The 16,635-nt window shown below is 45.7% G+C and overlaps 1 protein-coding gene across 3 annotated transcripts in view; it reads right to left on the minus strand.

Annotated features, from left to right (window-relative positions):
* Window positions 1–387: 387 nt before the first annotated feature.
* The window catches only part of NRTN (neurturin), a 118,256-nt gene continuing 102,008 nt past the window's right edge, over window positions 388–16,635 (minus strand). For all 3 annotated transcript variants that reach the window (XM_033954665.1, XM_033954667.1, XM_033954666.1), the window contains exon 4: window positions 388–2,144. In XM_033954665.1, the coding sequence (XP_033810556.1) occupies window positions 1,696–2,144 (449 nt within the window). In that variant the 3' untranslated portion in view covers window positions 388–1,695. The remainder of the gene's footprint in view (window positions 2,145–16,635) is intronic.

Raw genomic sequence — 16,635 nt, forward strand, 5'->3', positions numbered from 1 at the left:
AGGAAGGGACAATGTTGGATAGTAGGGGATTTGAGGGAAGAAACAGATGGGATAATGGTGGGTAATATTTAATGATTAATGAAACTTGATATACTACTTTCAGCAAACCTATCAGAGTGATTAACAATATACTAAACAGGAATGGAGACAGTGCACAGCTCAACATTGCTATGGGTTAGCTCTGGGGTAGCTGTTCAGCTCTTTAGCATGCGTTTTAATATGCTTAGCACAGAAAACTTTTTTAACAGGCATCGGCCATTAACAAGCAGGTTATCTGCTCATTAAAGGTGCACTGCAGCCCACAACAGCTCTGACTGCACTACTTAGAACAGGAAGACTCTGAGGAGAGCTGTTTGTGGTATCAAACTCAACATTACAACACAAGAGTAATAACATCCAATAGTTTAATTGACATCTTCAAGAAAGGGGTAGGAACGATAACAAATATCTGAAATCTCCACCAATATATATATCTATATATAGATAGATAGATATATAGATATATATTTAATATATATTTATATATACATATATATGTACATTTACAAACTCTGTATATATGTGTACAATGTAATAATGGTAACATATGATCTTAAGATACAAAAGAGTATTTACTTCTTGTTTCATCATTAACACAAAAAAACAATTTGATCTACATGTTGCTGCATGTTCTGAAAATCTCTTGGATTCAATGCCATCTTCGATATCAACTGAAAATACTGTTCTATCTTGAGGAAGCACCATTTCAGCCCAGCCATCTTCTTGGCTGCTGAAGACCACTTCTTCTCCTGGTCAAAGCTTGGCTTGGATATTATGTGCAGTGTTTGGGTAGTATACTAAAACAAAATAAAACTGGTAAGGAATTGGATTTGACAATGATGACAATACAGTTTCCTTATAAGATGCCTGACTTTCCCCATTGCTATTTTGTGAGCCACTTTGAACCTCTCGTCCTGGGGTATAAGGGATAAACCTCTTTTGAAATGCATTGGACTGGATAGGCTTCTTTTCTAAGACAGAGCATTATTTGTTTAAAGAATATATAGACTTCCTCAAACACAGAGCAATTGGTCACCCTAGCGATTGGCCAAACTTAACTAAACTGAGACAAGGGCAAAGTGTAGGACTGCCATCTTACTCGGGTCAGCTATGGCAGGCTGAATCCATTCTGGTTTTGACTGATGGCATAGGTTTCATATGGATTCCTGTCTTTCCTTGAGAAATTGAAGTTGCAAGACTATGGGGCAAAACCAAGACTGACTCAGCTTGTCTTAGTTGACATGGGACAGGTAGAAACCCTAGGAAAAAAAACCCTGAGGATTCCTTAGTAGATGAGTACAACAGGAAATTTTGGTCTTCATCTATTATGGGAAAAATGCCTCGAGTTTGTGATCAGCTGGGAAAAAAGGAGGTATGCACTGTTGTGCTGAAAAACTACGTTGTATCCTATTACATGCAAGCTGCAATGAATTGCAACCAAAGATAAGGACCATGGTTGCCCCTAGAGTCCAGCTACAGAACTGAGGTAGACTTGGAACAGTTGCCTTCCTGGCTTCTTGAAACATGCTGAACGGCCACCTCTTATCCTCTTGGTCTCTGGTGCTAGCGCCCTGGACAGGATCCACAGTAGGGCAGCACCACCAGGAGCCATGTTTTGTTGTGTTTTTCACTTTAACTCCCACAGTCTTGTCCTTCTCATATACAGCCGCATGTTTTGGCTGAGAGCTCCTTGATGGTATAATAGTGGTTATAAACGTCAAGAAATGAGATATCATCATCGTAGAGAAGGGGTCGGCAACAGGGCCGGGCCCTCAGCTTCTCCTTCTTGATCTTTTTCTTGCTTCTCATGTTTTTAAGTGACAAATCATAGTTCCTCAGGGAGGAATCGCAAGTCCCACTGCAGTAGCGAAACAGTATGGTCTCGTCTGACTCATAACCCAAGCCCAAATCGCTGACACTGACCTCCAGTTCCTTTATCTCGCAGGGTTTGTGCCTGGCCCGGGCCCGCTTCATTCTGTTCCCACCTTTCGGGAGAGAAGGCAGCTCATGCTCCCCAGAGTTTGTAGATTGTCTGTACCGTTCCACGAGCATAGAGATCAGCTGTTTCACTTCCCCTTCTGTGTAACTCTCAAAGAGAGCGCTATCTGCAATGGAATAAGAGCCGTTATTGTTGAAAAAAACTGAGCACGCAGAGAAAAACAATCCCTACAGCATTAAGGTTTTGCAAAGTGATAGTAATCAGATCAGTTTATTTACAAAAGCTCCCATGTCACATGCACCAAGCATCAAATTGCCTGGAAATAGGTGACAAATCTGCCATAATATAGCTGAATTATAACTGCCAAGAAAGCTGACTTATGTTCTTGTTAGGGGCGTGCAGCCTACCAACCTCAACACCACCTTTTACAAAGTTGCATAGCAAAAGCCCCAAAACCCTTTAAATCTCTATGGGTTTAGGCGCACTTAGCACAGCGTGGCTTTGTAAAAGAGGGGGAATGTTTGTTTCATACCATTTCCTATGTTATTTATGAAAACTTTTGTTTTATTTTTCATATTTTTAATTATGGAAGCAATATTGTTGGAAGTGTGTAATCTTTGGAAAGAGTGCACAGTATTAACAACATTTTTAAAAAAATCCTATTTTTTCCCTGTCATTTTGGGCAGAAAATGACATGAAGCAACTCCAGAAATTTCATTTCAAATGAACACACATCCCTAGCTCCTGTTAAAGGCTGGGTTCCTGGCCACCATCTTAGATAAAGGCATAAAGACCCAGGGGTCTGTTTACAAAGCTGTAATAAGTACAAAGGCTGTATATTGGAGATGTACCTAGTGTATCTCTACAGTTACAATATAGAGTTCTTTAGTACACTTGGAGGGGCATAATCAAAAGAAACGTCTAAGTTCCATTTGGATGAAGGGCACATTCTCGAAAAGTATGTCCAAATATATATACTGTATATATATATTTTTTAAATAGTCTATCTGTACGTCCAGGCGTTTGATTGTCCAGACCGCCAGTTTGTCTATATTTATAACGTATTCTCATCCAAATATTTGTCCAAGTCCCAAATGCCCAGAACAAGACCTTTTTGACATGGGAGGGACCAGCAATGTGATGGACTGGCCACTCAGACATAGTAAGAGAGCAGTGGGACACCTTATAGGGCACTGCTGTGAACTTCACAAAAAGGGTGCTACATAAACATACTACTACTATTATTTCTATAGTGCTACCAGACGTACGCAGAGCTGAACAGAGTCACAAAGAAGAAAACAGTCCCTGCTCAAAAGAGCTTACAATCTAAACAGCTGAGGCAGACAAAAAGGATGTCATGGAACAGTTAAGGGGAACGGTTAATCAGCTGACTGGGATGGTGGGCAGAGGAATAGGGTTAAGGATTGAAGGCTATATCGAAAAGGTGGGTTTTCAATCTTCTTTTAAAAAAGGGAAGGGAAGGGGCTTGGCGGACAAACTCAGGTAATTTATTCCAGGCATTGGGGGCAGCTAGATGAAAGGAACAAAGTCTGGAATTGGCAGTGGAGGAGAAAGGTACAGCTATGAGCAGCTTATCTGAGGAATGGAATTCTCTGCGAGGTGTATAAGGAGAGAGAAGCGAGGAGAGATTGTAGGTCAGCAAATAGAAGCTTGAACTGTATGTGATGATAGATAGAGAGCTAGTGAAGTGACTTAAGGAGGGGTGCCATGAGTGTAGCGAGGTTGGTAGAAGATGAATCGTGCAGCAGAATTAGAAGTAGATTGCAGTAATCTAAGCGTCAGGTTACGAGAGCTTGGACAAGGGTCCGGGTAGTGTGCTCAGAGAGGAAGGGGTGAAATTTGGTGATATTGAAGAGATAGAAGTGACAAGTCTTAGCAGCTTGTTGGATGTGCGTAGTAAATGAGAGGTCGGAATTGAAGATGACTCCAAGGTTGTGAGCAGAAGAGACTGGAACAATGACAATATTATTTACCGAGATGGAGAAAGGAGGAGAAGGAGCAGAGGGTTTAGGAGGAAAGAGGAGCAGCTCAATCTTGGACATATTTAGTTTCAGATGACAGCAGGACATCCAGGCAGCAATGTCAGCCAAACCGTTAGAACTCCCTTATAGGTCATGGTGAGCAGTGTTCCCTCTAAGCTGCGCTGGCGTGCGCTGGCGCACAAAATATTACATCGCAGCGCACAAGTTTCACGTCACAGCGCACGGCGTACGGCAGATGGCAGGGCGGCGAGAGGAGAATCGGGCGAGTTGGCTCATAACTTGCTGGCGCCCGATATTTTTAGCTCACAGCGAAAAAAAGTTTGCTCACAACACCCGCCCGCTTAGAGGGAGCACTGATGGTGAGCCCCCCCAAACCTACTATACCTACCTCTCTACAACCCCAATAGCCCTTATGGCTGCAGGTGGTACCTGTATGGAAGTACAGTAGGGTTTGGTAATATATTTGTTTGCTGAAGATTGTTGATGCGCTTTGCTGAAGTTTATTTTAATTTTTTTGCTTTTACAGCAAAACAGGGACCACATCGGGAATCTGCTGAAGAGTATCATTCTGCTGTGGATATACTCTACATATTGAGAACCACGGGTGCGATTAGACCGTAGTCGGGACCTCTTTTTTGCTCCCTGCTAGAGATCTGTGTGGAGGAAATCCCTGCAGCAAAGGTTTGTTTTTCTTTATTTATTTTTGAGTTTTGTAAGCTAGTGCTAAGTTGTTGCTAAGCTGTGAAATAAACTTTAAAGCTGTAATAGCTATACTGTATTGATACTTATCTGATAAATATCATTTCAACTCAAGTAAAGAATGAGAAATGAGTGGAGTTTTTCTTAAGACCAAGGATGTGTCTGCATCTTCAAACTATTTTTTGAAATTGGTATGTCAGGAGAATTAGGAGGTTTTACTAAATCCAACATGACACTGAGGTCTTTTTCTCCACTTTTCAGAATTAACCTGCGGTGTTTTCCCTCACAGTGATATTTACGTTCAATGCATTTTGTTATTGTTTGAGATATAGTGAGCAATCTGTTTGTACACAGTTCAAATTTTTGTCATTTAGACATCCATACAGAGTAGAGGAATGGCCTAATAGCTAAAGCAGTGGACCAAAGGCTGTGGGTTCATGGTACAAACCCTGCAGTAGATCGTTCTGAATTTTCTTTGTAATTGTGAGCCCTGCAGGAACAGAAAAATACCTACTGTACCAGTTCAATATAAGCCTGAATACTACTGAAGCAGTGTCTATTAAGTCAGACTGTCATGGCTTCCCTGTCACTATGGGGTTCATAATAAAAAAACGTCTAAAAAGTGGCCTAAATGGCTACTTGGACGATCAAAAAGCCTGATCGTCCAAGTAGCCATAATCAAAGCTGGTTTTAGACGTTTCTAAAACCAGTTTAGGCCTTTCCCCTGCCACTAAACGCACAGAGAGAAAAGAGGCGTGTTTAGAGGAGGGGAAAGGGCGGACGGTGGGCGGGAGGTGGGCTGACCTACACCTAGACGTGCAGCAGGTATAACCAAAACCTTAGGCAGGTTACCAGGCTGGCTGGCCTGCCGGACGGGCGGGCTTGGCACCTATCTATCCAACCAACGTTGACAAGGTATGGAGGGTGATATTGGGGGTAGAGGGGGTTGTGGGGTCGGCAGGAGGGGTACAAGTCGGTGGGGGGGGCGATCAGGGGTTCGGAGGAGGTGCGGTCATGGGGGGGCGATTCGAGGGCAGGAGGGCCTGGGATCCTTCCTGCCCATATTTTAGTGGGGGTGGGGGTAGGGGGTCCACCTGGGCAGGAGGGGTTGGGCTCCCTCCTGCCCGATCTCGTAGGGGGTGGGGGTCACGTGGCCAGGAGGGCTTAGGCTCCCTCCTGGCCACATCGGACTCGGGGGGGATTGGAGATCACGGGGCAGGAGTGCTTGGGCTCCCTCCTGCCCTGAACGTAATCAGGGGTTTGGGGGGGGTGGCCATGGAGCAGGAGGGCTTGGGCTCCCTCCTGCCCCGAACGTAATTGGGGGTTCCGGGATGGGCTGCAGGGTAGGAGGGCTTGGGCTCCTTCCTGGCCCCATCGGACTCTGCTGGGGTTGGGGGTTGGGGATCACGGTACAAGAGGGCTTGGGCTCCCTCTTGCCCTGATCTTCATTGGGGGTTCGCGGGTGCTGCGGGGCAAGAGGGCTTGGACTCCCTCTTGCCCTGATGTCGTTGGGGGGGGGGGTGGATTCTGTAACCGGTGTTGTTTTTGACAGACACCGGTTACAGAATCCAGCTTTTAGGCGAAGATTGGCTCCTCCTTTGCCTAAAAGCTCTTGTTTTGGACGTTTGGGGTTTAGGCTTTTTTTTGGTTGATTATAGGGTATAAGTTTAAACGTAGTAGTGGTCTAGGCGTTTAAACAACTGTACGTAGAGGCAGACTATTATCAAAAAAACTCTCCTTTTGGATGTTTTTTTTGATAATGGACATTTTCGCTGTTTCTACTTTCAACGTTTAAGGCCTTAGGCCAAAAGGGGACTTAGACTTTTTTTTTTATTATGCCCCTCTATGTGGATTGACTTTACATTGTCTGCATTGCTTTTATTTGAACATTTGTCATTAAAGACTTTTAAATCAAGAACATTGATTCCACAGACTTTTTTTTGTTTTTGGTTTCTCCTTCCTTCTATGGAACCTTTTGGTGCTTTGTTTTGGATGTTTGTAATTTATCGCCACAATCATTGAACACCAGTCATGAGCTGGTATAAGTACAGGCACCTAAGTATTTTTTAATTTACGGGTCACACCTGTGTCTCATCCCAATGTACACAACTCTTTGCACATACCTGCTACGTTAAGCAGGTATTTGGAGAATAGTTCTTAGGTGGTATGCTTGCATTTTTGTGTGTTTTAATGTATATAAATTTTAGTGTCTGTGCTGTAGAATTGCTCCATTAATGGAAATGTGAATATATTAGTTATTTACCTATTTTTATTTGTCACCAACCCATCTAATAAATCTATATAGGTAACAAAAACAAAACATTGGAAATAAAACCAGAGCATATAAAACACACTTCATTAAAAAAAACAAAACTTCCCTCCCCCTCCCCCACATTCCTATGGCATGCCCCCTCCAGCTTCAATCCCCCTGATCCTCCTGATTTGGGTCCTATTACTCTCCATGTCTAATCCAACATAAAACTCTACAAACAAATAAAAGAAAAACGTAAAACTTTTTACTCATCCAAAATTAACTCATCTAATACTAATTCAAAAGGAGCCAATACAAAAGAACTGTTCAACATAGTTATAAATTTATTTGACACCACATGCTACACTCAACCCATGCATAATACCAAGCTACCCTCAGCAAATGATCTAGCACAACATTTCAACTCAAAAATCAAAAACCTAAGAAATAATTACTCGACAATTTTTGCATATGAACATCAATCAATTGATATACAAAGAAATGAAATACCAGTGGACAAGATCTGGAGTTCCTTCCACAATTTAGAATGGAATAACTACATCAAGTTATGTAACAAATACTCTAAATCATACTGTGTCCTGGACTCATGTCCCCCAGGAATTATGAAAGCAGCTCCATTAGTCTTTAAACTATCTCTATTGAATTATCTAACCAATAACCTAAAAAATGGAAAATTCCTCACTAATAATGGTCATATTATAATAACCCCAATCCCAAAAAATCGTAAAGAATCATCAACATCAGTAACCAACTATAGACCAGTAGCATCTATTCCATTTATGGTAAAAATCATGGAAGGATTGGTACACACCCAACTAATGGAATATCTCGACCAATTCTCTCTTCTGCACGAATCTCAATCTGGTTTTAGACCTCTGTTTAGCACTGAGACAATAATTACGGCTATCCTGGACAATTTGCGTTACCTGTTTAGTAAGGGCCTCAGTGCCCTAATCATGCAATTTGACATGAGCTCTGCCTTTGACTTGGTGGACCATGGAAAACTGTTACAATGCCTAGATGCAATTGGAATCAGAGGAGAGATACTGAACTGGTTTTGAGGTTTCCTCATATCACGCACCTACCAAGTCCGTTTTAATCACGATCTCTCTGACACATGGAGCAATCCATCTGGCGTGCCACAGGGATCACCACTATCCCCTTTGCTCTTCAATGTTTACATGTCCTCATTGGGTGCGCAATTATCCCAGCTGGGGATAAAACTATTTAGCTACGCTGACGACTTCACGATAATTATCCCATTCACTAACTCTGTCTCAGAAGTCACCCCCAAAGCAACAGAAGTACTAAATCGGATGGAGCAATGGATGACTGAATTCAGACTAAAACTAAACTCAGAGTAAACAAAATTTTTCATAGCATAGCCACACCCACTTGACACTAAAGCATCAGTGTGCATCAATAACCTTAGTTATCCCAATTGAACCCACTATGAAGGTACTGGGAGTAACACTGGACCAGAGCCTGACCATGAAAGACCAGGTAGACTCCTTGATTAGAAAAATCTTTCTCACCCTCTGGAAGCTTCAGTCCATCAGAGCTTACTTCGATGTCTCATCATTTCGAATTCTGGTACAATCCCTTATACTGAGTCAACTCGATTATTGTAACATCGCCTACTTGGCACTCCCCCAGAAAAATATGCGGCTATTGCAACTGGCACAAAATGCAGCGGTTAGACTACTTTATGGACTGAAGAAGTTTGATCATGTAACATCTTCCTATCGACTTCTACACTGGCTGCCGATGGAGGCATGTGTGAAATTCAAGTTTGGTTGTTTTTGCTTCAAGGTACTTTATGGCTTAGCCCTAAATATATAACAAACCTTTTCACTTTCACAACCAACAAACATAGGCGAAGCTCACATCCGAACTTTGTTTCTCCACCGGTTAGAGATTGTAAATTTAAAAGTCACCAACATCTTTTCTCACATCAAGCAGCATTATGGGGTAAAGATCTAGAACAATTACTCATGCCTAGTACTTATAGGGAATTCAGGAAATGCCTAAAAACACATCTGTTCCTGAAATACTTAGGAAACCAACCTATACAATCTTAGTCCTCAACAAACGATCTCTAGAACTGTTAATCACTAAGTCTGAACTTTGTTTATTCCACTCAATCTGTCAGTTTGTAAGTCTGTACTTTGTTTAATCTGTAACATCTTTAATCATTGTAAAACACATAGAACTTCATGGTACTGCAGTATATAAATTGTTATTATTATTATTATTATCCCTCACATCTCCATAGCATGCCCCCTCCACTCTGATCCTCAAATCTATCCTGGATCCAACATCCCAGATCCCTCTGCAAATGGAAGTCCCACCAATACCCCTGGGACTTGCCTCAGGGAGATCACTGGTGTCTAGTTGCATGAGCTGGAACAATCCCCTTTCTATTCCTGCCCTGTTTACTATGGGTCTGAAAAAAATGGTGGTGCTGATCCCTAGTGGTAGTCTCGCAGTACCACTATTATGGGTTGACCTTTCATGTACTGTAAAAGCTAATTGCCCTGTCCTCTTTATCTCTGAACCTTAGTGGTAGCTGATTGCCCTTATATAATTAATTTTTGATCAGGTTAAAAATTGATTGAACATAATATTTCACAAGGTGCTTTAGAGCCTATCATACTTCCAAAGTGGATAACATTCATCAGTTTTATAGAGATGCCTGAAGGAATCATCTCCATCTGCATCAAAAAAGGTCAGAGTAAGTAAAGTTCTTAAGGCACATCTGTGGTCTGTATTATCTTTATAGCAGTTGTTGGCAATAATCCAACAAGGAGCAAATTTTTGTTAAGATATACTTGGCAAATCCTGTCTACAGCTAGAAGTAGATAAAGAATCCATGGTATGCAAAGACTCATTGCTGTTGAGCATGCCATATTAAATTCTGATAGTTCAGAGCAGCACTTGTATTAGGAATATTTTTATCAATACATGGATGCACTTTAATCTAGATTAAAAAGAAGCTCTTTCCTGCTTTAAGGATATCTTGATTGTTGCAGCCCCTATAGAGCTACCTGACACCTTGGGAGAAATGTTATACTGTTTAGCTGAAGCTGGTTCAAACTTAAAGTTGGAGCAATGTAATGTTTTGGCAGCCCAAAATAGTTTTGGATTGCTGAAAAGATTAAATCCCTTTGGTTCAGTCCAAAGAGAAGTACCAAGCTTTCCTTGGTCTTCTCAATTATTTATCGTGGTTTCTTCAAAGACAACATCACAATCAAAGAACTTCATTACCACCTTCTGGACAAGATATGAGTTGTCACAAAGATTCATTCCATGTAGTTAATCATCTAATATAATTGAAACCCTGCATGAAATATGAGACGTCATCACCATGACTCACGAGTGGAGCTTCAATGTATAAAAAGGAGAGAAAATGATAGATGGAATTGTCATCATTTACTATAAGCTCAAGGACATGAACATCTGCCAAGAAAAACTATGTAGAAATTGATGAAATGTGTTAGTCAAGAGTCAAGAAATCCCATGATTACTTCTGTGGCTGTGATATACAAGTCAACTCGGAACAAATTTCAAGGTGATTTTAAAGCTGGTGACCAAGGACAAGCAAACATCCAAGGCGCAATGAATATTTGGAAAAGTTAATCCAGTCTTTATGTGTAACTACAGCTCTGGACCAAAATGGATATCGACTATTATCACTGAGCGCCCAGACCAATTTATTTTGTATTAAAAATTTTCTCAAGCACTCTCAGCATCATATGTAGACACAAACCCAGCATTTCATCAGGCATTCATGAGTATCATAAAATCCCTTAGTGACTCTGAGTTGATGAGGTGAGAGAGAGGAAGAGTGTTGTATTTCAGAAACTTCTCAGTAGGAGATATTTTTCAAGGCATGTGTTTAAAAAAAAAAAAAAATCTGTAGTTCTTATTTTTCTTCATTGGCTTCCCAGCTTACGTGTTAAGATTGTGCTAAAGCTCAATGGTGGACTGCTGAGGCCTTTAGGAGAAGAATAAAATCAGGGCTCAGGAGGATCCAAAGAGAAGATCTGAAGGCTAAGGGGATCAGAGGTCATCAGTGGTGAAAGCAAAGTTAATGCCGTACCTATTTTCACTGAAAATCTGTCTTAGCTGTGGAATTTCTGTTTGGCGTCAGTAATATTGACAGTAATATTGTTGGAAGAGAAATCAGAAGGAGCTCATCTCCGGTGTTCTTCAAGATATATTCAGATTCTTAACTAAAGGGAGAGTTCTGCATTTAAGATGTGCAGGTAGGGCACTCGGGGAGTCTCATAGATGAGGATATTCAGCGTTTCCTCAAAGATGCGAGCTTCTGGGAACTCCACCTGCACAGGGGAAGAGGGAAAGAAATGAGAACATTTAAAACATGGTAAAAAGAAGAGATCACGTGACGCCATGCTGCGGGACAGACGCTAGTCTGTGTCTCTCCCGCGGCCCTCCACAGATTCCCCTCCCTCTTCGGGCACTCTTCGGATTTTGAGGCGCCGGCCCGGACCCCCCGATACCTCCCCTCCTCCGGACGCGGTGGGCGAGTTTCGGGCCGATTTCGTCGGGGCGTGGAGCAGGAATCGGCCCGCAAAGAAACGGACCGCGGCATGCAGGGGGAGGTCAAGATGGCGGCGCTGCCGTGCCCTGGAACAGCTACGGAATCCTGTCTGCGGCTGGCTGTAAGGAAGCATGTCCGTCCCTGAACCGAGGGGAACTTAGGAGAGGGGAGGTTTGCAGCTGCATCCAGCTTTACTACAACGAAAAATAATAGGAGCCACGTGGAGAGGGGTGCTGCACTGGGGTTGGACTCGCTGGTAAGGATTTCCCAGTGTACTTCTGAGAGAGATCGTGCTTGGTCACAGAGAGCTAGGATCACAGAATTTAATCGCCTCTCCAGTGAGCAGTCTTGGATCTGTGAAGTTGTGCAGCGAGACGGACGCTGGTCTGTGCCTCTCTCTCCCGCGGCCCTACGCAGCTTCCCCTCCCCCTTTTTGGGCATTCTCGGGCTATTGAGCCTTTGGACCGGACCCTCCGATATCTCCCCTCCTCCGGACTCTGTGAGTGAGTCTCGGGCCGCTTTTGCGGTGGTATGTCGCTGAAGTCGGCCCGCAGAGAAAAGGACCGCGGCAAGCAAGGGGAACTCAAGATGGCGGCGCCGCCGAGTCCTGGAGCAGCTACGGGGGGGGCCGGCTTGGATAACTGAAATCACGGCCGGAGTTACGGCGGCGATGGAGCTCGTGTTGGAACAAAAGCTCCTGCCGTTGGATCACAAGCTGGCGGTGGTCCAGGCTTCGCTGGATGCTATGGGCCAGGAGACGGCGGCGTTCCGGCAGCGGGTGAGCGATGTGGAGGATAGCCTGCAGCACGTGGAGGATGTCCAGACAACACAGCAGCGCCTTATTTCTGCTCTCGAGGATCGCATTGAGGACCTGGAAAATAGATCACGCCGGTCCAATTTGCGTTTTATCGGATTTCCAGAGGCTGTAGCGGAGCGGGACTTGAGAGGCACGCTGGAAGCCTGGTTAGCTGCCTCCGTTACCTTTCCTGCGGATCTCGGCCCGCTTCGTATCGAGAGGGCGCATCGCCTGGGTCTCAGCTCAGCTCATCAGGCCCGGCCACGGGTGGTAATAGCAAAGATCTTGAACTATGCTCACAAACAGTCTATTCTTCAGGCGGCTCGGGGCGAGCGCGTTCTCACCTATCAAAACGGCAGGGTGCTCTGTTTTCAGGACTATTCTACGAAAGTGGCTCAGCAACGGCGGGCATTTGCTCCGGTGTGCTCTACGCTGGCGGCTCGCCATGTTCGCTTCGCCCTCCTCTACCCGGCGAGGTTGAGGGTCCATCACAATGGCACTACTCAGTTTTGTTCTACCGTAGCGGAGGCGCAGAGCATGTTGGATGCGTGGAATGTGGACCTGCCTTCTACTAGTGCCGCTGGTGTGATCTCCTCTACTGCTGGTCCGGCTTGATAGCTGCCGGTCTTCAGAGACACTCTTTCTTCTGGAGTTGGTGCAACTATGGTCTCCTTCTTGGATCTTTGTCAGGTCCTTAGATGGCCCTGTGCGGCTCTGTCTTTGATGGTGGCGCCGCTCGGATTCTGTGCTTCCAGATGCCGCGGTGTCCCTGGACTTTTGCTGGATTTCTCTCTTCGGAGCTCCTCATTCTTCTGGCTCGACCACAATTTGGGACTCCTTCTTGGATTTGGCTGGGACCTTGGTTGGACTTCGGTCTTTGACTGGGGCGCTGCTCAGCTTCTGTGCTTTTGACTTTCAGTGGTCTCCAGGCCCTTGGATGTGTGGGGCTTTCTTGTTTCTTACGGGTGGACGGGGCCTCTCTCTACCCCTAAACGGCCCAGGCTGTGTTGGGTGGACGGTGGCCTGGATCCATCTTTTGGAGCGGGTGTTGTTGAGCTTGTTGACTGGGGTGAGGGGCGTGCATGGGGACGAGTGGTTGGCGGAGTGTCTGATGCGAGGGGGGGAGGAGAGTTAGAGTGGGGGTTTTGGGGTTCCGGTTGAGTATGAGTTTGGGGTTCTTGGTTTTTCATTCTCAAGGGATATTAGGGGGTGGATAGGGTCGGGGATTAGGTTTCTTTGGGTCGGGGGGGCCCTTCCTGGGACACTGAGGCATTATATGAGGCTGTCTTGAGATCGGGAGATGGGTTCTATTCTGCTAGGTTGCTCTTGGGGGTTTGTCCAGTTCTCTTCGCTATTTTGGGGGGGTTTCTGTGGAGGGGGCGTCTGTAGTGATTGGGTTCCTGTGGGGACCAGAAGGGTTGGGGTGGATGGGAGGGGAGGAGTTTAGTGGGGTAGGATTGGTCTGGTTGGGTTTGGGGGTTGGGTTGGGGTGGGTGGTGGGTGGGGGTGGGTTGGTGTTGGGGGGGGGGGGGAGGGTGGGGTGGGGAGGGTTGTTGTTCTTGTTCCATGGTGACCGCAGGCACTGGCTTCCGCAGGACTGTGGCCTTAGGAGGGGGGCTTGCTGGGACGCCTCTTCCTAGGCTTTTGAATTTTTTGATTCCTTGTTGGGTATTTTTGTTTCATTTTTATGTCCCTTAAGTTATTATCTTGGAATGTGGGGGGCATTCATTCCCCAATAAAGCGACAGAAGGTGCTTCGACAGCTGCGGAGGAGCCGGGCGGACGTGGCCTTTTTGCAGGAGACGCATTTGACTGCTGCGGAGCATGCCAAACTGCGCACCTGGTGGGTGGGGGATGTCCTGGATTCCCCGGCGTTGGGTAAGAGGGCTGGAGTGGCTATTTTGGTGGGTAAACATCTTCATTTGGAGGTACAGACTGTCCTTAGGGACCCGGAGGGTAGGTATGTGATAGCCTCGGTTAGTTTGAACTCTAAACCTTACATTCTCTGCAACCTTTATGCTCCCAATAGCCCGGGCGTGGGTTTTTTTCATCATTTAGCAGACCTTTTGTCGGTCTATGGAGATGTTCCTTTGTTGGTGGGGGGGGATTTCAATGAGGTGGCGGATCCTCTTTGGGATAGATCGTCGGGGGTGGGGAGGGAATCTCGGAAATCTGCTACTGGAATTGAGATTCTTTGTGCCTCCCTTGACTTGGTGGACGCCTGGAGGGTCTTGCATCCCTTGGAGAAGGATTTCACTCACGTTTCTCGGGCCCATGCTTCCTTATCTCGTATAGACTATATTCTCTGTTCCCGCTCTGTGTTTGCAGAGGTCGTAGAGTCTACGCTGGGGCCTATTGAGGTATCGGACCATGCTTGGGTGGCGTTGGTATGGCAGTTATCTCGGACGCCGGGGACCCCTCGGGGTTGGCGCTTTCCTTGCCACCTATATCGTGATAGTAAATTTCACGAACATCTGGTAGCCCGGTGGCGCTCATTTCAGGATACCAATGCAGCTCATTTTGGTACTCCTTCGTTGGCTTGGGAGACGGCAAAGGCGGTCCTTCGGGGTGAGATTATTTCCTATGCTAGTTTTCAGCGTAAAGCGCGCACGCGAGAGCTGCTTCGGCTGGAGAGACTGGTTTCTTCTCTCCGTCGACGCTACGGCACCACTCGGGCACTCCCGGATAGGGCTAGATTGCTGGAGACTCAGTGTGCGCTTAACTCTCTGTTACACCAACATGCTCGTCGGTCTATGGAGCATTATAGGTATCATCTTTATCGTTTTGCGAATAAGAGTAGTAAGTTTCTTGCAAAGCTAGTTCGACAGCAGCGGGGTAGTTCGCGTATTGCTTCTCTTCAGACGCGGAACTCGGAGATAGTGCATACTGATGGAGACATCAACAGGGAGTTGCGGGATTTCTTTGAGAACTTGTATTCTGCCCCCTCTGACCCTCTGCTAGATGGGGAGGTATATTTGGCTGGTCGGGATCTCCCGACTCTTTCAGCTTCCTCTCGGGAGCAGTTGGAGGCGGAGGTTACTGCAGGGGAGATTGAGCGGGAGATCCAGGCTAGCGCTTTGGGTAAGTCTCCTGGCCCGGATGGGCTACGTAGCGAGTTTTATAAGATATTGCGAGCTGAGGTGGCGCCTTTGTTGGCTTCGGTGTTTAACGAGGCGGTCGGTTTGGGGGAGCTCCCTCGCCACTTGAATGTAGCACAGATTATTGTTCTGTTGAAACCTGGGAAGGATTCGACTAGACCCGAGTCGTACAGACCGATCTCTTTATTGAATTTTGAGGCTAAGCTTTTTGCTAAAGTTTTGGCCACCCGTCTTGCCTTGGTACTCCCGAGTCTTATTTCTGATCAGCAAGTGGGTTTTGTGAAGGGCCGTGCGATTGCTAAGAATGTCCGCCGTATATTAGCGGCTTTGGAGCGGACCGCACAGGATCAGGTGCCTTCTTTGATGATCAGCTTTGACGCCGAGAAGGCCTTTGACCAGGTGGATTGGGGCTTTATGTTCGAGGTCCTGCGAGTGTACGGTCTCGGCCCCTGGTTCATTCAGGCGGTGCGGACTCTTTATGAAAACCCGGTGGCCCGTGTGTGGGCCAATGATACCCTTTCTGATCCTTTTCCAATTTGTAGGGGTACTCGCCAGGGATGCCCCCTTTCACCTTTGTTGTTTGTCCTGACTCTGGATCCTCTCATTCGGGATGTGCAGGATAACCCGGACATAATGGGAATGGTCGTGGGGGCTCATCATTTTAAACTGGCGGCTTTTGCCGATGACCTCTTGGTTTATTTGACGGATCCTCGGGCCTCCCTCCCTGCTCTTTTGGAGTGTTTTCGTGAGTATGGGGATTTTTCTGGTTTCCGTTTAAATAAGCAGAAGTCGGAGGCTATGGCGTCTCCGGAATCTTTGCGGGTGGAATGGGGGCCGGATTTTCCTTTGCGCTGGGCGGGATCCTCTTTTCGATACCTTGGTATTTTGTTGTCTATGGATGTCTCCGCGCTTTACCGTTTGAATGTTGATCATTTGTTGCAGGGAACTAAGGGGCTTTTACGGCGCTGGTTGAATCTCCCGCTTTCCTTGATGGGCCGTGTTCATCTTTTTCGCATGATTATCTTCCCGAAATGGTTATTTGTCCTGCAAACGCTTCCATTCTTTCTTTTGGAAAAAGATATTTTGGGTCTTCAGAGACTGGTGATTTCATTTTGCTGGGGGGGTAAGAAAGGTAAAATGCATCGTTCTTTCCTTCAGGGGTCCTGGGCACAGGGAGGTTTGGGTCTTCCCTCGATTCGTTTGTATAATTTGGCATGCTTGCTTCG

Source organism: Geotrypetes seraphini, chromosome 8 (assembly GCF_902459505.1).
Source record: "Geotrypetes seraphini chromosome 8, aGeoSer1.1, whole genome shotgun sequence".
NCBI lineage: Eukaryota > Metazoa > Chordata > Amphibia > Gymnophiona > Dermophiidae > Geotrypetes > Geotrypetes seraphini.